Below are 23,845 nucleotides of genomic sequence, written 5' to 3' on the forward strand. Positions count from 1 at the left end.
ACTTAAAGTGTTTACAAAGTACAAAGAAGAAGAACCATGACACATTCTGAATTTATTTAATTCATCCATTCTTTCATTCTTTCACTCTCAAAATAATCTTACTTATCTCATCATATGAAATGTAACTTACTTCACCAATTATTGTTTATTTATTTATTTTTATTGTGATTACTTATGGAGTATATTGTGAATAAATTCAGAACAGGAAGTGAACAAAAGTTTTAGCAACTGTAATGTAAAAGAAAAGGGGTAGGATTAAATAAACTCTGCTTCTTCCTACTCCTTTTCGAACATGTTGAAAAGAGAAACTGGAGATTGTGATGTAGCATGTTGTATGCTTGCTTGTTCGAAATAAACTCAAACTCAATACAATTAGAATAATTTTAAAGAATGTCCATAAAATACGTTCAGTTGTCTTCTGCACAATTAAATAAAAATGTTTTCAGCCTGGATTTGAAAGTCTCACATGTTCAGGAAGACTATTTTAGCATTTAGGAGCATAAAACTGCAACAGTTTCACCATGTTTGGTCCTGACATTGGGCACCAGCGGGAGACAACTCCCTGAGGTTCTCAGAGCTCCAACATGTCAGAGATGTAGTTTGGCACAAGACCATTGAAACCAAGCTGAGCCAGGAACAAGCAGGATTCATGAAAGGAAGAGGATGTATTGACCAAATCTTCATGCTACGTAACATCGTTGAGCAGTGTCTAGAGTGGAATGTTCCCCCGTATATCAACTTCATCGACTTCAGGAAGGCGTTTGATCGTGTGCATCGTGGAACTTTTTGAAAGATCCTACCATCTTATGGAATTCCACCAACAACGGTCTCATTAATAAGACTATTCTATGATAAATTTGGATGCAGCCCCATCTTGAATAATTCCTTCTCCGAGTGGTTTCTAGTGAAGTTTGGAGTGCGACAAGGATGTATCCTTTCACCACTCCCATTCCTTGTCACAGACGACTGTATCACGAGGATGACAACAGCAGATGGGCATTCAGTGGACTCTTTTCTCACGTTTTGAAGGTCTAGACCAGGGGTCGGCAACCTTCAGCATACAAAGAGCCATTTGAGCCCACTTCCCCCCAAATAAAACCCACCTAGAGCCGCAAACTCTGTCGGATTCCTAAAATGACGATAACACCACTTATGCTATAGAATTTATGAAATCAAACACCTGACAAACGACGACTCACATTAAGTTTCTGGGTATAACGAAACAAATCACCAAATTGTTTGGAACACTAGAAAAAATACACTGGTTCTTCCTTTATTAATGAATTTAAAAACAAATCAACTGGCTCCAATATTCTTAAGGCATACAACTGCGGCATATTTTACTTGACTATAAAGGGAAAACAACAGTGGAAGCAAATTAATCTGTCCATGAAGCATTAAATGTCCTATTTTCCAAAGAAATGTTTTTCTTTTTTGATCCGTCCATTGCTAGCTTACCAGGGGTTGACTGCTAAAAACAATATGATTGCTTGACAGAAAGAGATGAGGCAAAGGGCACTGTGACGAACATTTCGATCGACAATATATTAAAATACGTTCTATTTTCATAGGACAAGTTCCCAGAACTCTCCAAATTACCAACTGTTAAAATAAAATAAACCAACTAAATGGAATAAAATAAATTAAGTAGCCATTATTTGTTGACATTTTGTTTCAAAGCCAAAGGGAGCCACGGCGGTTGCATGAAAGAGCCGCATGCCGCTGCAGAGTTGCAGACCCCTGGTCGAGACTTTGCTGATGACCTGGCTGTTCTCTCCTCAAAACATGCTCATATACATGAGAAGACTAAACAATATTGCCAAGCCAACAGGCCTTAACATCAACACAACCAAAACTCAAGCTATGTGTATTAAAGGTGCCATATGTAATAATGTGGCCAGAAATGGTACTGCAATCATGGTCAAAATTATGTAGTCCCCTCCATCTGGAGGTTGACAGATCCAGCTGAATGGACTGGGCTACTCCAAGGAACTTCAAACTTCCACTGCCTCTTACTAGGAGCTGAGGTGCTAGGACCATAATAGCTGAATAGATAAGCATTTTGTCAATAACAAATCTCTAGCCAACACATGTTACACAGAAATTAGGCTATTTTCAGGAAGAAGTATGTCATGCCTGCGTACAATGTCACAACAATGGCAATCGTATGGTTATTGTCAGTGCTATCAGAAAACAAAGACTAAAACAAACTACAACCAATGCTAGCAATGGTTATACTGGTGAAAATAAGTAGAGCATGCTTAGCAGCCTAATGTACGTCCAAAACTAAAGAGGAGACATTTTACCAAGGTATGCCATAGGTTACACGAAAGAGGAATTCTTTCATCATGTGACTTGGCTGTCTCCATACCTTTCACGTTGCCATGATGGCAGCCGTGCTATTGTTGGTACCCATTTCCTCAGTGTGTCAGCATATTGACAACAAAATAGGCACTGACACTACCCACATGCACGTAGGTTTTATTTGTCAAAAATATATTTTGCCCTGTTAGTTGGAATACACATCGACATACAGGCTAACGGGCATATATGTCCCCCATTGGCCTATATGTCGATGTGTCATTGACCGGGCTAGCATGCTAAGCACTACACCAGGAGCTAAGCAGCATCACACTAAGCATGTGTTGCTTTGTTAAACAAGATCATAGACTGTATTGGACAATATAGTTTACATACCAAATGTCCATTTCCATTTATTACAAGTAATAAGAAAACGTAAATGCCTTAGTTACCTATCAAGGAGGAAATTAGCAAGTTTGGCGTCAGATGAAAAAATATTCTCCGCCTTCAATCGTCTCCATCTTTCAAACAAATCCTCGTTTTGTTCCTGGCTTTGTCATGAACAGTGTTGGGTTAGTTACTGAAAACCAGTAACTAGTTTCAGTTACTAGCTACTTTATTTCAAAAGTAACTCAGTTACTAACTCAGTTACTTACACCAAAAAGTAATGCGTTACTGTGAAAAGTAACTTTTTAGTTACTTATTTTTTTCTTCTTTTTTTTTTTGAAGGCTCCCATTAATGCCCTTTGAGTCTTCATTTCAGTACTGTTATTGCACTGGAGAATAATACAGTCTGTTGATCAACTTGACATGCATTTACATCACTGAACTTTGCTAAGCCATGTGGTCTACATACAACACACAAAGACAAAGATATGTTTCAAAGGGCCAATTTATTTCAGGCCAGAACAAATTGAAAAAACTATTTTAAATAGCTGCAACATAACATACATACCGTATTTTTCGGATTATAAGTCGCTCCGGAGTATACGTCGCACCGGCCGAAAATGCATAATAAAGAAGGAAAAAAACATATACTGTATACGTCACACTCGAGTATAAGTCGCATTTTTGGGGGAAATTTATTTGATAAAATCCAACACCAACAATAGACATTTGAAAGGCAATTTAAAATAAATAAAGAATAGTGAACAACAGGCTGAATAAGTGTACGTTATATGACGCATAAATAACCAACTGAGAACGTGTCTGGTATGTTAACGTAACATATTATAGTAAGAGTCATTCAAATAACTATAACATATAGAACATGCTATACGTTTACCAAACAATCTGTCACTCCTAATCGCTAAATCCCATGAAATCTTCTTCCTCGGTGTCGCTTCTAAACAACTCTACCAACTCTGCCAACTCCAAAGGTATGCGCCGCTTCCTCTTGCCGTTTTCTGCTGCATATTTCATTACGTCCAGTTTGTAATCTGCAGTATATGATTTCCTTTTCGGTGCCATTTTTGTTCAGCCCTTCTCAGTTTTTATAAGTTACCGCCAATGTTGAAATGATCCATTTTTATAGCTACGGACGTAGTAGCAGGTAGCAGCCCATGACCCACAATGCACTTCTGCCATGACGCACAATGCACTTCTGCCATGACGCACAATGCACTTCTGCCATGACCCGCCCCCGCCAAATTTTTATTGGTTGACGTGTGTGTGACGATTGCTGACGTGTGTGTGACGATTGCTGACATTCGCCTCGTCTCTTACGGGAATGAGATAAATAATAGTATTTGATATTTTACGGTAATGTGTTAATAATTTCACACATAAATCGCTCCGGAGTATAAATCGCACCCCCGGTCAAACTATGAAAAAAACTGCGATTTATAATCCGAAAAATATGGTAGTAGCAAACAGCATAATAACAACATAGCTGTAAACCTGGCTTCACCCAAGGAAGGCACACATGACATACACAAAGCCTAACCAGGCATTTTTTTCTCTCAAGGAATTTGGAAATAAAATCATGTCTTTCGGAGATCAACACTGTACTGAAGCCCAGAACACTCTATGCATTTCCCTAGTTTTAGTTTAGAGATAAGGAAAGATTGGCCTTCCCCACTAGGATCCCTCTTTATGTTTGTGAGCTTTATAGTCTATACGTTTAGAGTGATGTGATAATTAAACACTCTAGAAGTCTTGAATGAAAGAGTATATAAGAGAATTGACAGTGTGTATCTTCAGTGCTGAATGATGAGCAGAGGCAGAGTTTGAAGAGTTTTCTTTAGCTCGCTTTCCATGTTCATGTACTCACTGTCCACTGTGTCCAGGTACGTGGAAAATGTTTTCCGTGCCATTTGCTGTTTGACGCCCTCTATCATGCTAATTAGCTGCTTGAAATCGAGTGACTCCACTGTAGAAATAGTCTGCATGTCTTCTAGCAGATACGCTGTAATGGCTCTATCAATGTTGTCCTGGCTAGCAGTCCCTCCGTTAAAATCCTTAAGTGGAGGTGAAGTTGCATCGGAGTCTGTGTCTCTCTTTACTAGCTTCAGCGAAGCATGTTGCTTTTGTAGCTGTTTCAGCAGATTTGAATTGCTGTTTTGGGCATTAGATAGGATCTTTGATCAGTGGAAGAATGGCCGTGCGCGACCCGAGGGTCCCTGGTTCAATTCCCACCTAGTACCAACCTCGTCATGTCCGTTGTGTCCTGAGCAAGACACTTCACCCTTGCTCCTGATGGGTGCTGGTTTGCGCCTTGCATGGCAGCTCCCTCCATCAGTGTGTGAATGTGTGTGTGAATGGGTAAAATGTGGAAGTAGTGTCAAAGCGCTTTGAGTACCTCGAAGGTAGAAAAGCGCTATACAAGTACAACCCATTTATCATTTATTTTATCCAAGACACAACTTACATTTAACTAAAATGTTCTTTTCTTTGTGCTCGACAAAAGTAAAGTAGTGAGAATATCTCCATGTTAAGAAACTCGGCTTCGGCTCCGCCATGATGTCTTGTTAGTAAACACAGACGCCCCCCGCTCCACACACACACCCACACACAGCGCGCCTCTTCTCTCCCTTGTGACACAGAAAGAATCAGAAGGACGACACTGCAACTCTCCAATAAAATGCACTCAGATCTTCTGTTTCTAGCCGATACTACATAAAAAATAACGTAAAATAACGCAGTAATGCATCATGTAGTAACGGTAACTGAGTTACTGAATATAAAAAATAACGCGTTGGACTACTAGTTACCGCCGAAAATAACGCGTTAGTCCCAACACTGGTCATGAATAAGTCGAGAATCGTAACGAGGCCTTTTAAGATTTACTGAGGTCTGACATGATTCGTGACTTTACCAGTGGCAGTAGCCAGACGAACATTGCAGTGCATAACTGGCAACCTGGATGTGACACACTCACAGACTTTCTAATTGGTCAAACAGTGGAGGGCGGGACATCGAAATGAAAACAATAACAATATTTCGGTGCTGTAAATCTAATTTTGAAATGAGCATAACCCGGCTGAACTACTGTTATCAGTTATAGAGGTATTCGAAAATAATATGATTTATTAATGCCTTTTGACATATCAGGGCCATTTAATGCTGACTTGACATGAAATTATTACATATGGCTCCTTTAATATAAATATAAATATCGATGGGAAATCTCTCGAAATCGTAGATGGTTTTACCTACCCGGGCAGTCTCAACAGTAAGGACAATGTTGCCCAAGAGGTCATCAAGGCAAGACTGGGGCATTTGCACAACTCCGTCCCATCTGGAAGTCCCAAGTGGACAGTGAGAAATCCAAGATCCGCCCGTACAAAAGCAATGTGAAATCTGTCTTGATGTACGGTCCTGAATGCTGGCGCGCTACCAAGAAATATGAGAAGAATTGAGTCCTTCCACAATAAATGCCTTCGAAGGATCTGCTGCCTTTTCTGGCCCAACAAGATTTCAAATAGAGAGCTCTACAAAAAGGACAGACTGCCAAAGTGTTGTCGAAGAGATCAAGTGCCGACAAATCCAATGGCTTGGTCATGTACTCGGATGGATCAGGATCGTATCCCGAAAACAGCCTTGAGATGCACACCAACCGGAAAAAGAAAGCCAGGAAGACCAAAAACTACTTGGTGCAGAGCTGTGGAGGCAAAACTTGCTAGGATGAATCTGGCATGGGACCAAGCACAGTTCACAGCCAAGGACAGGGACAGATGGAGAGAAGTCACTGTGGCCTCATGTCCGAACCGGGACAAAGAGAATTAGTTAGTTAGTAGTTAGTTACCTAATCAACTAAATACAGTTATGGATAATCACGTGATACATAAACGTTTACAATACAAAGTTACAGGATCTCTCGTTTTTTAGTTCCCGACATAACCTTGATAAACAAATTTCCCATAAGTCGGTATCATTAATTACAAATTAAATATGTTCATAGCTAAAACATTTTTTAAAAAAATACAAATTAAATATTTTCATAGATAAAGCATAAAAAAATAATATGACTTTCTAAATCAAATTTTCCACATTAAGAAAGTCCTCTTTGCATGAAATAAAACCCTTTAGTCATCTTTACACTCTTTTAATCCAATACAGTATTTCCTGAGGCTGAGCCAATCAGTGGCCAACATACTGAACAGCGCGCTCTGATTGGTTTGGTTTCTATGGTGGCCAATACCACTGTACTTGTAGTTAATTTCGCCAGTTTTATGCTGGAAAATGGTTGATTTAAGCCCAAAATGTTGTAGATTATGCTTAAAAAAAATAAATCTAAATGCGAAGTGGCAGAGCTGCAATATTTGTACATAATCATCCATATTTACAACAATTATTCTCAACAAAAAAGAACTATAATCTGAGAGAAAATAATTATTTGTATACAAACCGCCGCATTGGTGACTTCCACAACTGCCACAACACATTTATTTATCATCATTCAAACATTACAATTATAATACCCACAGCACAATTATGAAAATGACACCGTAGCCGAATTTAAGGTAATTTAACTTCAAACTTAACCAATGTGGACATGCTAGATTTAAGCATAAAATAAAATAGAACAAACAACAAATGTAGAAACACACATTTTCACAATGGAGTTCACTGTGCGCATCATGGAACTCGAACTCCAATGATGGCCAAGTTGACTTAAGTCTTTGCATCTTACCATTTCGTTATTGTATCTGTTGAGTGGATCATTTACAATGAAATAATGTATTGTGCGTTGATACTGCATCAGCTGATTGCTTGCACCTGCGCTGATTGGAGTAGCGGCAGCCAATCCAGAGGGCACTTAAGGTCAGCTGACACGTCATCTTTAAACAATGTGACGTGGGATACACTTGAATTGCTATTGCGACATCCAGTGAACAGATTTAGAACAGCAGTTTCTTTCTTTAAAAAAAATTGCCGCTCATTTTTATACTGAGCAAACTCATTTTGTACATTTGACACCCCTGGTTTACAAAGGACAAGGAAAGGGAATACTGGTAAAAAAAAATCTTGAACCATAAGCTACCACATATTCAGTAAATTATGTGAACCATACAGTAAATGAACTGTATTGATTTTTTGTATTCATTTATTCATTCATTTGTTGTTGTGTTTAAGATTGAAAAGGGAAGAGAGCAATTGTGTTAGAAATTATTTCCAGACACGAAATGGAAAGGATTAATTAAGTTCTGCTTCTTTCTACTCCTTTTCAGACATGTTAGAATGTGAAACTGTAAACATGTTCGAAACATACTTGCCAACCCTCCCGGATTTTCCGGGAGACTCCCGAAATTCAGCGCCTCTCCCGAAAACCTCCCGGGACAAATTTTCTCCCGAAAATCTCCCGAAATTCAGGCGGAACTGGAGGCCACGCCCCCTCCAGCTCCATGCGGACCTGAGTCCGCTTTCCCACTATATAAACAGTGTGCCTGCCCAAACACATAACTGTAGAATGATCGAGGGCGAGTTCTTGGTTTCTTATGTGGGTTTATTGTTAGGCAGTTTCATTAACGTCCTCCCAGCGCGGTAACAACACACAACAACAGCAGTCATGTTTGTGTCTACCGTAAAGCAGTTCGTCTGCCGTAAACAACAATGTTGTGACACTCTTAAACAGGACAATACTGCCATCTATAACATCAATATCATATACGGCTTTTAGAGAGTGCAGTGCACAACTGCGCGCACAACAAGGAGACAAAGCAGAAGAACGAGGAAGATACAGCCATGGCGACGACGAGTAAGATGAAGAAATACGCTTTGTTGCACCTTTCCTGCCTGAGTCCGGCGATTAGTTGCAAATCTTGCTTTATTGATTGCTTGCACACAGCCAATCCAACACAAAACAAACTAGTCCCCGCCCGCACTCACGCTACCGCTCCCTCTCTTTTCTCGCCCACACACTCACTGACGTCACTCACCTCACATGCTCACCTATTAAAAGGCCACACACACACATACGCTACTCTCATAACAGCTTGTAAGTTCCAAGCCGCAGCTGCGATTGGACCTGGATAGCCTCCGGGAAGAAGTAGTGGACTACCAAGTGCTTGGCACTGAAGATCTTCCTCGGGAAGCAAAGATTGACCGGTTTTGGGCCATGCTAGGGAGAGATGGAAGATTCCAGACTCTAATGCATTTGATGAAAGCACTTTTGTGCGTGCCACACATCAATGCATCATCAGAGAGGGTGTTCAGCATGGTTAGAAAAATAGTGACAGAGAATAGAACAAGGATGGACAATTCAACCCTTAACTCAACAATGAGTAGATGAGTGTTATGTGTGTGTATATGTGTAAATAAATGAAGACTGAAATTTATTTTATTTATATATACATATATATATAATATAATAAAATAAATATATATATATATATATATATATATATATATATATATATATATATAGCTAGAATTCACTGAAAGTCAAGTATTTCTTAGATATATATATATATATATATATATATATATATATATATATATATATGAAATACTTGACTTGGTGAATTCTAGCCGTAAATATACTCCTCCCCTCTTAACCACGCCCCTAACCACGCCCCCGCCCCAACCACGCCCCCCACCCCCGACCACGCCCACCCCCCGAAATCGGAGGTCTCAAGGTTAGCAAGTATGCTATAGCGTGGAACTGTCATAGGATGCCACCTGTGCAACAAATCCAGTCGTGAAATTTCCTCGCTCCTAAATATTCCAAAGTCAACTGTCTGCTTTATTATAAGAAAATGGAAGAGTTTAGGAACAACAGTAACTTAGCCACAAAGTGGTAGGCCACGTAAACTGACAGAGAGGGGTCAGCGGATGCTGAAGCACATATTGCAAAGACTTTCTGCACAGTCCATTACGCAGAGAGCTTCATGGAATGGGTTTCCATGGCTGAGCAGTTGCATCTATGCCATACATCACCAAGTCCAATGCAAAGTGTCGGATGCAGTGGTGTAAAGCACGTCTAGAGCAGTGGAGACGCGTTCTCTGGAGTGATGAATCACACTTTTCCATCTGGCACTCTGATGGACAAGTCTGGGTTTGGAGGTTGCCAGGGGAACGGTACATTTCGGACTGCATTGTGCCGAGTGTGAAATTTGGTGGAGGAGGAATTATGTTGTGGGGTTGTTTTTCAGGAGTTGGGTTTGGCCCCTTAGTTCCAGTGAAAGGAATTTTGAATGCTCCAGGATACCAAAACATTTTGGACAATTCCATGCTCTCCTCTTCCAACATGACTGTGCACCAGTGCACAAAGCAAGGTCCATAAAGACATGGATGACAGAATCTGGTGGGGATGAACTTGACTGGCCTGCACAGAGTCCTGACCTGAACCCGATAGAACACCTTTGGGATGAATTAGAACGGAGACTGAGAGCCAGGCCTTCTCGGCCAACATCAGTGTGTGACCTAACCAATGCGCTTTTGGAAGAATGGTAGAAACTTCCTATAAATACACTCCGCAACCTTGTGGACAGCCTTCCCAGAAGAGTTGAAGCTGTAATAGCTGCAAAAGGTGGACCCACATCATATTGAACCCTATGGGTTAGGAATGGGATGGCACTTCAAGTTCATATGTGAGTCAAGGCAGGTGGCCAAATACTTTTGGTAATATAGTGTATCTCTTATGTGTGACTGCCATCTACTGGTCCCACTTATCATTACACCATGTACCAAATGAAATCGCTTCGAGGTTGGTAAGCACAACCAGAATTAATATGTGCTTAAGGCGCACCGGGTTATAAGGCGCACTGTCCATTTCTGAGAAAATGAAAGGATTTTAAGTGTACCATACAGTCCGAAAAATACGGTACATGTTACATAGTTTATTTATTTATTGTTACTTTCTTTTGGTTTGTTTTTGGTGGGCATTGTTTGGATATAAAACAAAAAAAATTATTATTTTGACATTTACAGGGCAGACAATACATGTATGATCTACGTAAATTTGATGTAATGGGTGAGAATGTCTGATAATGGACATCAATAAAAACAAAAAAATGTTCTTCAACATCCCTAATTGCCAGTGAAGTGTGAAAATTAAGTTAATGACTGTAAATGTAAAAACAGGAAGGGATTGTGTGAGGTTGGGTGGTGGGTTGGGAAACATGTCAATAATACTTCTTCTATTTGAGGAAAATGGCTGACTGTTGTTGTTTTTTAAACCCTGCTGATGAATTAGTTTGTACCTTCCTTCATGTGACGACGTACTGTAATTACCGGTTGCCACACGAGCCATCACCCGTAAATACCTTGGCAGTGTCCTGTTTGCCTGTCACCGCTTCCATTTGGCACAAAGTAGCACTCAGCCAATATCGGAGCGCAGATTGGACGATGAAGGGAAACAGCGTTGCATAAAATGCGATGCAAATGCGACACAACTGGGAAATGGGGAGCTGCCGGCAAGGCAAATTCTGCTATTGTCAGTCCTCAGGAGAGGAAATAAGCCACTACAAGTACAACATCTGCCCACAGAAACCACATGGCGGTTCATTTCACAGTTTCAGAGTCAAACTGCAGGCGCAGATGCATATTACGACTGTTGGCTGAGGGCTGAAGCGTACGTTACACATATATAGGGAAAAACAATGTAGACTTACATGACACAAAAGCTGGATAGGTCACATTCAGACGGACAATTAAACACTGTACAGACCCTTTCCAAAAAATGGAAAATATCATGGAAAAGTGTATTTATTGCCATTATGCCATTTAAAACATTAAACTTCCATAGATTATAAATTCAGGGCCCACAACTCAAACAATTTCAAGTATTAGTTGTTTATTTGTACATAATTTGGTCTTCCAGGATTTCCAAAAAATTTGAATACTGTGAAGAAATCACCATTTACTTCTCTGCCAGATTGATGGATCTTCTCTGTTTGATAATCGGCAGAAGCCCACGGTCATATCTTCTGCTGGTGCATCTTTCCCTGCCACATTTTGCCCTCACTAGACCAGGGGTCGGCAACCCAGAATGTTGAAAGAGCCATATTGGATCACAAATACACAAAAGTAATTGGTCTGGTCCTGACTGTTGTTTGCGTTTACGCGCCAAACGGCAGCTCAGAGTACCCACTCTTTTTGGATTCACTCGAGGGAGTACTGGAGAGTGCTCCCCCGGGTGATTCCCTCGTTCTACTGGGGGACTTCAACGCTCATGTTGGCAGCAACAGTGAAACCTGGAGAGGTGTGATTGGGAAGAATGGCCGCCCGGATCTGAACCCGAGTGGTGTTCTGTTATTGGACTTTTGTGCTCGTCACAGATTGTCGATAACAAACACCATGTTCAAACATAAGGGTGTCCATATGTGCACTTGGCACCAGGACACCCTAGGCCGCAGTTCCATGATCGACTTTGTAGTTGTGTCATCGGATTTGCGGTCTCATGTTTTGGACACTCGGGTGAAGAGAGGGGCGGAGCTTTCTACCGATCACCACCTGGTGGTGAGTTGGCTGCGATGGTGGGGGAGGATGCCGGACAGACTGGTAGAGTCTCCTGTCAGAGAGAGTTTCAATTCCCACCTCCGGAAGAACTTTGAACATGTCACGAGGGAGGTGCTGGACATTGAGTCCGAGTGGACAATGTTCCGTACCTCTATTGTCGAGGCGGCCGATTGGAGCTGTGGCTGCAAGGTAGTTGGTGCCTGTCGTGGCGGTAATCCTAGAACCCGTTGGTGGACGCCAGCGGTGAGGGATGCCGTCAGGCTGAAGAAGGAGTCCTATCGGGTTCTTTTGGCTCATGGGACTCCTGAGGCAGCAGACAGGTACCGACAGGCCAAGCGGTGTGCGGCTTCAGCGGTCGCGGAGGCAAAAACTCGGACATGGGAGGAGTTCGGGGAGGCCATGGAAAAAGACTTCCGGACGGCTTCGAAGCAATTCTGGACCACCATCCGCCGCCTCAGGAAGGGGAAGCAGTGCAGTGTCAGCACCGTGTATGGTGGGGAAGGTGCTCTGCTGACCTCGACTGCGGATGTTGTGGATCGGTGGAGGGAATACTCCGAAGACCTCCTCAATCCTACCAGCACGTCTTCCTATGAGGAAGCAGGGCCTGGGGAATCTGTGGTGGGCTCTCCTATTTCTGGGGCTGAGGTTGCCGAGGTAGTTAAAAAGCTCCTCGGTGGCAAGGCCCGGAGTTCCTTAAGGCTCTGGATGTTGTGGGGCTGTCTTGGTTGACAAGATTCTGCAACATCGCGTGGACATCGGGGGCGATACCTCTGGATTGGCAGACCGGGGTGGTGGTTCCTCTCTTTAAGAAGGGTAACCGGAGGGTGTGTTCCAACTATCGTGGGATCACACTCCTCAGCCTTCCCGGTACGGTCTATTCAGGTGTACTGGAGAGGAGGCTACGCCGGATAGTCGAACCTCGGATTCAGGAGGAACAGTGTGGTTTTCGCCCTGGTCGTGGAACTGTGGACCAGCTCTATACTCTCGGCAGGGTCCTTGAGGGTGCATGGGAGTTTGCCCAACCAGTCTACATGTGCTTTGTGGACTTGGAGAAGGCATTCGACCGTGTACCCCGGGAAGTCCTGTGGGGAGTGCTCAGAGAGTATGGGGTAACGGACTGTCTTATTGTGGCAGTTCGCTCCCTGTATAATCAGTGTCAGAGCTTGGTGCGCATTGCCGGCAGTAAGTCGGACACGTTTCCAGTGAGGGTTGGACTCCGCCAAGGCTGCCCTTTGTCACCGATTCTGTTCATAACCTTTATGGACAGAATTTCTAGGCGCAGTCAGGGCGTTGAGGGGATCTGGTTTGGTGGCTGCAGGATTAGGTCACTGCTATTTGCAGATGATGTGGTCCTGATGGCTTCCTCCGGCCAAGATCTTCAGCTCTCACTGGATCGGTTCGCAGCCGAGTGTGAAGCGACTGGGATGGGAATCAGCACCTCCAAGTCCGAGTCCATGGTTCTCTCCCGGAAAAGGGTGGAGTGCCATCTCCGGGTTGGGGAGGAGATCTTGCCCCAAGTGGAGGAGTTCAAGTACCTCGGAGTCTTGTTCACGAGTGGGGGAAGAGTGGATCGTGAGATCGACAGGCGGATCGGTGCGGCGTCTTCAGTAATGCGGACGCTGTATCGATCCGTTGTGGTGAAGAAGGAGCTGAGCCGGAAGGCAAAGCTCTCGATTAACCGGTCGATCTACGTTCCCATCCTCACCTATGGTCATGAGCTTTGGGTCATGACCGAAAGGACAAGATCACGGGTAAAAGCGGCCGAAATTAGTTTCCTCCGCCGAGTGGCGGGGCTCTCCCTTAGAGATAGGGTGAGAAGCTCTGTCATTCGGGGGGTGCTCAAAGTAAAGCCGCTGCTCCTCCACATCGAGAGGAGCCAGATGAGGTGGTTCGGGCATCTGGTCAGGATGCCACCCGAACGCCTCCCTAGGAAGGTGTTTTGGGCACGTCCGACCGGTAGGAGGCCACGGGGAAGACCCAGGACACGCTGGGAAGACTATCTCTCCCGGCTGGCCTGGGAACGCCTCGGGATCCCCCGGGAGGAGCTGGACGAAGTGGCTGGGGAGAGGGAAGTCTGGGCTTCCCTGCTTAAGTTGCTGCCCCCGCGACCCGACCTCGGATAAGCGGAAGAAGATGGATGGATGGATAATTGGTCTGGACTTATTTAAGTGTTATAATGATAGCAACACATGATGTAAGTGGCTAATTAGCTAGATTAGCCTACTATCAACATTACTTTAAAAGTCTTATATAAGTGTTATAATGAAGACAACACATGATGTAAGTGGCTAATTAGCTATATTAGCCTACTATCAAAATGACTTTAAAAGTCTTAACGAAGACAACACATGATGTAAGTGTCTATATTAGCTATATTAGCCTACTATCAAAATGACTTAAAAAGTCTTATATAAGTGTTATAATGAAGACAACGCATGATGTGTCTATATTAACTATATTAGCCTACTATCAAAATGACTTTAAAAGTCTTATATAAGTGTTATCATTGGCGGTCACACAGTATGACGATCCTCCTGGTAGGGGTGTATCCCTTTATGGAGAATGCCTGTGCGTGACTTAGTTTAACGTGGGGAGACTGGTGCACAGACAGTCACCACACGATCCTTGACAGAATCGGGTCAGGGTCCAGTGGCATGGAGTCCAAGACGACTGTGGACCCTTTTCTGCTGCAGCCTTCTTCTGCCATCGCAGCTGTTGTGGTAGTTCTTAAATCTACCATCTTCCGCCTGCTCCGCCGTTGAGGTCTTCACTGTATCCCTGGCTAGGGGGCAGTCTGGTACTAGGCCTTTGCCAAGGACCACCTGGGGTAAGAGTAGTAAAGGGGTTAACCACCTAGTGCCCCAAGACCCCCATAGAGGAGCCTCCACTGCCGAAAGCACTTTAACGTCATGCCCAGGACAAATAATAAGTGTTATAATGAAGACAACACATGATGTAAGTGGCTAATTAGCTATATTAACCTCCTCCTATCAAAATGACTTTAAAAGTCTTATTTAAGTGTTATAATGAAGACAACACATGATATAAGTGGCTAATTAGCTATATTACCTCCTATCAAAATGACTTTAAAAGTCGTATATAAGTGTTATAATTAAGACAACACATGATGTAAGTGGCTAATTAGCTATATTAACCTCCTATCAAAATGACTTTAAAAGTATTATATAAGTGTTATAATGAAGACAACACATGATGTGTCTATATTAGCTATATTAGCCTACTATCAAAATTACTATGTCGCAGGCTGACGCAAATCTTCGGTGACAGAAATGTTGAAATGTAATATTTATTCTACACATTTATACAACATTGGAACACATTAGTAAAACTTCTCAGAGGGTGAGATGACTTCTGGAAATGACTGTCTTAGAATGGCCAAAGGTATAGATGTGTATGTCCAAGTTAAAGGAAACGGCAGGCTGTCTTCTTCTAATGAATTTATTACAATCTTTGCAAGCTGGGTAACGTTTGCTGTGGTCTGGAACAACATGGCACACAAACAACTATCAGAAATGCAGCCAATATTACATATAGATAATTTGTCATGAGACATAAACACAAACATATCAAACAGTGGGCTTTCTAACAATTAGGAAGGTTTGTGTTGTGGTTGTCCTCCTACAGAAACCATATTACAACAAAAAACATATTTGTCACCCCATTTTTTTTTCCATTTCCATGCATTTTTGAAAAAGCCCCACATAGCCACCATGTGCAGCTAAAGAGCTGCATGCTGACCCCCCGCACTAGATTTTCCATTATTATGTTGGACACAGCACCCTGTGAACAGCCAGCCTCCTTAGCAATGAACTTGTGTGGCTTACATTCTATGGAGGGTATCAATGATGGTCTTCTGGCAAGTTGTCAAGTCTGCAGTCTTCCCCATATTCATCCTGCTGAGACAATTGAACCAAAGTCAAGCAATTTAATGACAACCTGGGAAGGTGCTTTGAGTTTGGGAGATGAGTCGTGTGTGACACTCACTTTAAAACATTCATCTCCTGTCAAATTTGGGCTGATTTCTTCACACTATTCTCATTTTTTTAAATCCTGTTTTCGTGGGTTTTGTGAGCTAAAGGCCCAAACTATGTACAGATAAACAACTAAATCCTTAAAATCGTTTAAATTGTGGGCCCTGAATCTATAATCTATGGAAGTTTAACGTTTTTAATTGGAATTATGGAAATAAATACACTTTTCCATGATATTCAAATTTTTGGAAAGGGTCTGTATATACCGCGGAACCATGATTTACCAACTGAAAGATCGTAAATGGAAAAGTTTGTATAGTGAAGCAAATTTCTCCATGAGAAACAACGTAAATAGGAATAATTGGTTCCAGGCTCGACAAAAGTCCATGCTTTAGTTTTGTGTCATAATCCGTTGGCCGATTGATGTTATGTTTGGTTTGTAATATCCTGAGTTTATTGTCCTTTTCTGTTTTCAGCACCATCTTTAGTTTTTTTTCCCCGTACCTGCCTCTGATTAGTGGCCGGGACGTTCACCTGCCCCTGATCACTAATCAGAGAGCTATACATATCTGCCTCACTATTCATTCAGTCTGTTGTCTTGTTGGCTACATGCGACTGCTTGTGTTGGCGTCACGCTACGACTACTGTCTCTCTATTTTGCTACGCTAATTTAGCCTCGACCCTCTACGTTATTTTGCCTGGTTATTGGAAAAAATCAGCATCATACTTGCACGCTGCTTCTTGCATCTTGGGGAAACGACTATCTCAACCGTGCGAACCAAACGCAACTGTTTAGAACACAATATAAAGTACTCCACAGTACTGCATATTAGTGGTGTAACAGTAGTGTAGATAGTGCGGTATTGTCGTTTCAAAATCTTCACAATAATGCTGTGACGGTTTCAAATAAATACTTGGTGAGTAGTTTTTTTCTGGCGCATTTGTGTTGGCCGGGTCTGAAAATAAACTACATCTCCTAGAATCCTCTGTGCAGGCCGGGCCGGCATAGGTGGGGGCATGGAACGTTGAAAGCAGAAAGGAAATATGTTCGAAGTCGATGAGAGGAATTGTTTTTTTTTTAAGGGACATTCATCAAAATCTGTCCATAACTGTTTTAATTATGTTGCTAACAAAAACAGAAACAAACCCCTTTGAAAATATTACCTGTTTGACGGAGGTAAGAAAGTCTGTGTTCTGCAAAGCAAAGTGCGCCACTTTCGTCTCGAGCGTTTTCCAAGGCGACACAGAGCTAGCCGGACACGTCGCAGCGCACGGAAGGAAATCACCAAATAAAAAACTGTACACCGCTGGAAATAGGAGTAATCTGAATGACGATGAAGTATTTACATTATTAAAATGTACATTGCTTGTTAACTTTTCTGAAAAACAGCGTTTTCCAGACTGACATAAACATGTCCACTGCTTGTCAGAAAGTAGAAGTTGAAAGACACCTAAAGTGAACATTACGGCGTGGCGCAGTGGAAGAATGGCCGTGCGCGACCCGAGGGTCCCTGGTTCAATCCCCACCTAGTACCAACCTTGTCATGTCCGTTGTGTCCTGAGCAAGACACTTCACCCTTGCTCCTGATGGGTGCTGGTTAGCGCTTTGCATGGCAGCTCCCTCCATCAGTGTGTGAATGGGTAAATGTGGAAGTAGTGTCAAAGCGCTTTGAGTACCTTGAAGGTAGAAAAGCGCTATACAAGTACAACCCATTTATCATTTATTATTGTTTTACACTGGATGTTTACGTTGTCACTTTAAAAACACGCAACTTTTTTAATATTTGCTTGAAACAATGGATGTTCCTGTACAATTGTTTGCACTTAAAACACATGTTTGTAGTAATAAATATGATTATAGTATTAAGTGAATATTAAATTACAGTAAGTGTGTTTAGCCTAAACATTCATTTTACACACTGTAACATTTTTAAGTATTTTTGTTGTTGTTGTTTTGCACTTGTTTGGAATTTTGCCTATCATTCAGAATCATCATGTAAGACAAAAAATTATAAGTTTTTCTTTTTTTTTAATGCATTCTAAATATTGGATAAATGCGATCAAAAGTCAGCTTACAATGCAGCCTATGACAGTCGCTCTATTCTGCCTATAAAGCCCTTTAAAAACATCCAAACACCTCCATTAGGGTTTTATATACATGATGTAAGTATATATGTAATGTACTAACATTTATAATAACATTTAATATTTACATATTTTTAGCATTTTGAGCATTGTCTATTGAATATACAATTTCTCACTGTACAACTCCATTTATAATAACATTTAATATGTTTGAGACCCCTGTTCTAAAGGAACTGATTGACAAAAAGAGTTACGAGCTCTCAAAATAAATGTTTATTTTAAATGGGTTTCATTTACAACCGAAACAGGTCACATTGTTTTAAATGAGTTAATTACATCTCCCCTGGGATCTTTGTTGTCTTACCTACAGCTCCTGTTGATTACACTTGTTAAATAGCACACACAGTGATGAGAACAGTAATACCATGGATCCCATCTCTGTCTGATTCCTTCCCCAGAACAATTAAAGTGGAGGTGTATGATTGGGATAGAGACGGCGGGTGAGTGACGCTGCCAGACTTCTTCCTGATATTTTGACCTGATGGTTTCTAACTCACCAGTAGTGTCTCACATGTTTTCTTCCTCCTAGCCACGACTTCATTGGGGACTTCACTACCAGCTATCGTGAGCTTGCTCGAGGGCAGAGCCAGTTCAATGTGTACGAGGTAATTCAACTGAGATTTTTTGGGGGCGGGTGTTACTCATTTTACAAACAAGTGTGGGATTACTGAACTCCTGAACTGCATTGCTATCTGTCAGCCAAACCTGTCAACGAGTAAGTTGTAATTCTGGGAGAGATCATATTCTCGAAACTTTTCTTTTTTACGCATATGTTGGCATTAAAATCACCTAGATAACAGTTCAAAGTTTATTTATATAGCTCTTAATCACAAATGCCTCAAAGGGCTGCACAAACCACAACCTCTGATACCACATCCGGTCAAGAAAAAACTCAACCCAGTGGAAACAATGAGAAATCTTGGAAGAGGCCGCAGATGTGGGTCCCCCTACTTGTAGTAGCTAGCGCATTCCTCTGTGGAAACTGATCCATGGCCACCTGATAACAGGGGGGCGAGCAGAAAAGAGAGGCCGCAGGTTATCTGGTCTAAAAAAGCTGAGTCTGTGACTAGGGTGTATAAATGAGTTTTAAGATGGGACTTAAAGGCTTCTACTGAGGTAGCATCTCTTACTGTTACCGGTAGGCCATTCCAGAGTACTGGAGCCAGAATAGAAAAAGCTATATGGGCCGCAGACTTCTTTTGGGCTCTGGGAATCACTAATAAGCCGGAGTTCTTAGAACGCAGATTTCTGCCCGGGACATATGGTACAATGCAATCAGTAAGATAAGATGGAGCTAGACCGTTTAGTATTTTATACGCAAGTAGTAAAACCTTAAAGTTGCATCTTAAGTGCACAGGACGCCAGTGCAGGATAATACATGTTCAGGACCTAAGAGCTTTTAATAAACAGTCGTCCCTTGTTTATTTTGGTTAATTGGTACCGGACATGACAAACGATAAATTCAGTTCGGCAAATTTTTATTATTATTAATAATTTGACTATTTTCATTGTTTGAGTTTAACAAAATGTTTTCACAACCTTCTAGATAATACCGATATGGTCAGATTTACGCTAATTTCACCTAATATAATTGAGAGCGTTCAACTATAGAATGCAGTACTCACCAGTAGCTCGGGGGAGCCTCAAAGTGTAATTGCTGTGCCATGCACACGGCGACTAAAACACAGCCACGACGTAGATTTACTCTGTCACATCTTGGGTAATTCCTCCAAGGGTGAAACCAAAAACTTGGCCATCAGTCGCAGCCACGATCATTAGCTATGTTACTTGTCAGCATTCCGTCTTGTGCGCGATGCGTCTCCCGCGTTGTCATTTACCATAGATCAAGACAAAGCTGTGTTACTGATATCAAAGATAAAACGCATCTTGAATCAAGAAGAGTCCATCTCCACTTTGGTTGGACATGTTGACAGCTGAGAGCAGTCTTAGTTAGCCTGAAGCATTGCGCCATATGTCCGTTGCTACGTCCCGCTGTTGTCTTTTGTCTTTTGCTCCCCTCCAAGTCGAACCATTGTGTAGATGTGTTATTGGTAAGGCAGGAGCTAAAGATGAATTCCATCAAAAAGTTGTTCTGAAAAAAGTTGGTCAACTTGACCAGCAGACATAAGACATTGAAAAAACGTTGAAAACTTTTTGAATTCGGTCCTGACGTTGAGCAACTCCAACATAATGTTGAAACAACATGCTCTTTAACGACAATTAATCACTATCATGTTCTGACATTGTTTTGACCGCTGAATTTTGGTCATTTCCCAACCAAAATTCTACAACACAATTACAATTAAACAACATGCTTTTTCCTGACGTTTATTCAATGTTGTGACATTGATAAGACCATTCAAATTTGGTATTTTCCCAACCAATATTCAACAACACAAATAATCGTTAAAACAACATACTTTTTACTGCCATTTATTCTCTGTTGTGACGTTGATTAGACCATTGAATTTTAGTAATTTTTATTGTACAACACAAATACAACATTGAAACAACATGATTTTCCCGACGTTTATTCAATTTTGTGACATAGATAAGACCATTGAAATTTGGTCTTCTCTTAACCAATATTCAACAACACAAGTACAACGTTGGAACAACATACTTTTTACTGACGTTTATAAATTTGTAGGTTGTGACGTTGATTTGACAGCTGAATTTTGGTCAATTCCCAACCAAAATTCTACAACACAAATACAACGTTGAAACAACATGCTTTTTACTGACGTTTATTCACTGTTTTGACTTTGATAAGACCATTGAAGTTTGGTCATTTACCAACCAATATTCAGCAACACGAAAACAATGTTGAAACAACAAACTTTTTACTGACGTTTATTCATTTTCAGGTTCTGACGTTGATTAGACCATTGAAATTTGTTTTTTTCCCAACCAGTATTCAACAACACAAACACAACGTTGGAACAACATACTTTTTACTGACGTTTATTCACTGTTGTGACGTTGATAAAACCGTTGAAATTTGGTCTTTTCCCAACCAATATTCAGCAACACAAACACAATGTTGCAACAACATACTTTTTACTGACGTTTATTCATTTTCAGGTTGTGACCTTGACCATTGAAATATGGTCATTTGCCAGACAACAACATGGCTGGGAAATGACCAAATCAACGACATCTCAATTTACAAACACGACAGTACAGGTCAAAAGTTTGAACACACCTTCTCATTCAATGTGTTTTCTTTATTTTCATGACTATTTACATTGTAGATTGTCACTGAAGGCATCAAAACTATCAATGAACATATGTGAAGTTATGTACTTAACAAAAAAAGGTGAAATAACTGAAAACATGTTTTATATTCTAGTTTCTTCAAAATAATCACCCTTTGCTCTGATTACTGCTTTGCACACTCTTGGCATTCTCTCGATGAGCTTCAAGCACACCTGTGAAGTGAAAACCATTTCAGGTGACTACCTCAATCTACAACCTACAATGTAAATAGTCATGAAAATAAAGAAAACGCATTGAATGAGAAGGTGTGTCCAAAATTTTGGCCTGTACGTTGATTCGAAGTTACTTTAAAAAAAAACATGTATGTATAATTAACTTTGTATCAATATCTTGTGTCTGCCGGCGATTGTCTTGCTAAAAGATACACTACAGTAGCACCAAGATTCGCCGGTTTTGGTGTTGTTTTGAAGTGTTCACCCTTGAAACGAAAACGAATAATAATAGAAAATAAGACGAATACTGTACTGTCATACATACTGTATAATACATTAAAAATAATAATTCAAAACCCAATTTAGGCCAAAAACATGTAAAATATTATTTAAAAAAAGTTTCGGGTTTTTTAAAATCTGAGATGTAGTGAAGCCGCAATATTTGAAGCGCAACGTAAAAGGGACAACAGTACTTTGTGTATTGAAAACGCTGCTTAATTGTATGCATGACTTTATTCTGTGGTTGCTAGGTTGGGTAGAGTTACCAAGTATGGATTATTGGGTTTGTCTAAGACAGAATCACGTGTCGTGTTTAGGTACATCTCAGCGGTGAAAGTGAATTAATTCCCTTTGAATACAGCCGCAGAAGACATTAGAAATCCATAAAAAGCAACAAAAAGGACATGGCAGGCTCCTCATCTCGCCGTGTGTTGGTTGCCTCACCCAAAGGATAAATACCTGTCTTTTGGATGTCAGCTCCATTATGTGTTACTCTTGATTCTTCTCTACCTCCCGGGGTGTCTGAAAGGCCCTTTTAGTTTTTGCATCAGCAGATTGTTCAGTGTGTCAGACAAATTGCCACCCCTGCACGTTAAATTAGGGGTTGTCACTTTCATGCCTCAAAGCCGCAGAGAATCAGGGTAATGAGCGGAGACGTCTTTGGTCTGAAAATTGACATTTCTCTCTTGTTCCGGAGCCAGTCAAACGTGAGCGCTGCACCTCTTAGCCTGGTGCGTGTCAGTGTTTGCTAGTCTGATTGGCATGCACAGGATACCAAGGGTAAAGTGTTAAAACAGTTTTTTGGGGGGAGGTCTATTGGTGTGACGCATATTGTTAAACCAGGAAAACGATTAATTCATAGTTGTTTGTCATCAACCAAACACTTATCTAAAGATAGTTTCGTTGTACTTGTGCAATGACAATAAAGTTCTATCCTATCCTATCCTATCCTTTGATATGTGTTTTGAAATTGTTCATATTCAACAAAGAATTTGTCCAGAGAAAAACTAAGATATTTTTAAGTACATCAGATTCCAAAGGAGAAAGGGTTTTTGCTACTAAAAAGAGCAAGGGAGAGACAGAGAGAGAGAGTGATGTGATGATTTCTGGTCTTGTCATCCTTGTCCGGACAGAAGGGTGACACGGCAGTGTGGCTGGATCAAAAGAGACGTCGGAGACGCTTTACTAAACAAAAAGTTGCTTCGTTACGAGCTAGCATCCTTATACAGGTCTGCAGTACCTGGAGAAGGTCAAGTCAAAAATGAGGCACTCCTAACTTGGAGAAGCCAAACCATCAGTTTTATATTTCTCCTTCCTGTCTCTGTGTGTGTATGTGCTAAGTCAGGAGAGCACATCCTGACCATAAAAGGAGATGTTTGTGTGTAAGTGTCTGGAAAGACAACAGATGTACACCATAACTTGTAGGTTGACGTTAAGATAAGCATGGAATCTCTCTTCCAGGATAGAGCTATAACTTTTGCATTCCGAAGCCTAAGAGCTAATTCCAGTTCACATGCAAATGTCCAACTAAGGCTCCTTAATTTATTATGGGCTCAACCATTAATTACTTAAACTTGGTGGTTCGCTTTCTCCAAGTTAAATATAAACATTCACCATATGTAGAACATAGTATGAGTTAATTAATTCACTTCAAGAGAAACAAAAAACTTCAAATCGTATATACTTTCAAAAAGGAGAGGAAAGAGGGGAGCGGCCTGAACGAAATGTCCCAACCTAGCAAAAACAGTAATGTTTGGGTTAAACATTGGGCAAGGCCGTTAACAACATTAATCA

The 23,845-nt window shown here is 41.2% G+C and overlaps 1 protein-coding gene across 3 annotated transcripts in view; it reads left to right on the plus strand.

Annotated features, from left to right (window-relative positions):
• The window catches only part of LOC133622315 (copine-8-like), a 417,761-nt gene that overhangs the window by 326,805 nt on the left and 67,111 nt on the right, over window positions 1-23,845 (plus strand). For all 3 annotated transcript variants that reach the window (XM_061984911.1, XM_061984910.2, XM_061984912.1), the window contains 2 exons: window positions 18,740-18,781; window positions 18,871-18,946. In XM_061984911.1, the coding sequence (XP_061840895.1) occupies window positions 18,740-18,781; window positions 18,871-18,946 (118 nt within the window). The remainder of the gene's footprint in view (window positions 1-18,739; window positions 18,782-18,870; window positions 18,947-23,845) is intronic.

Source organism: Nerophis lumbriciformis, linkage group LG23 (genome assembly GCF_033978685.3).
Source record: "Nerophis lumbriciformis linkage group LG23, RoL_Nlum_v2.1, whole genome shotgun sequence".
Classification (NCBI taxonomy): Eukaryota; Metazoa; Chordata; class Actinopteri; order Syngnathiformes; family Syngnathidae; genus Nerophis; species Nerophis lumbriciformis.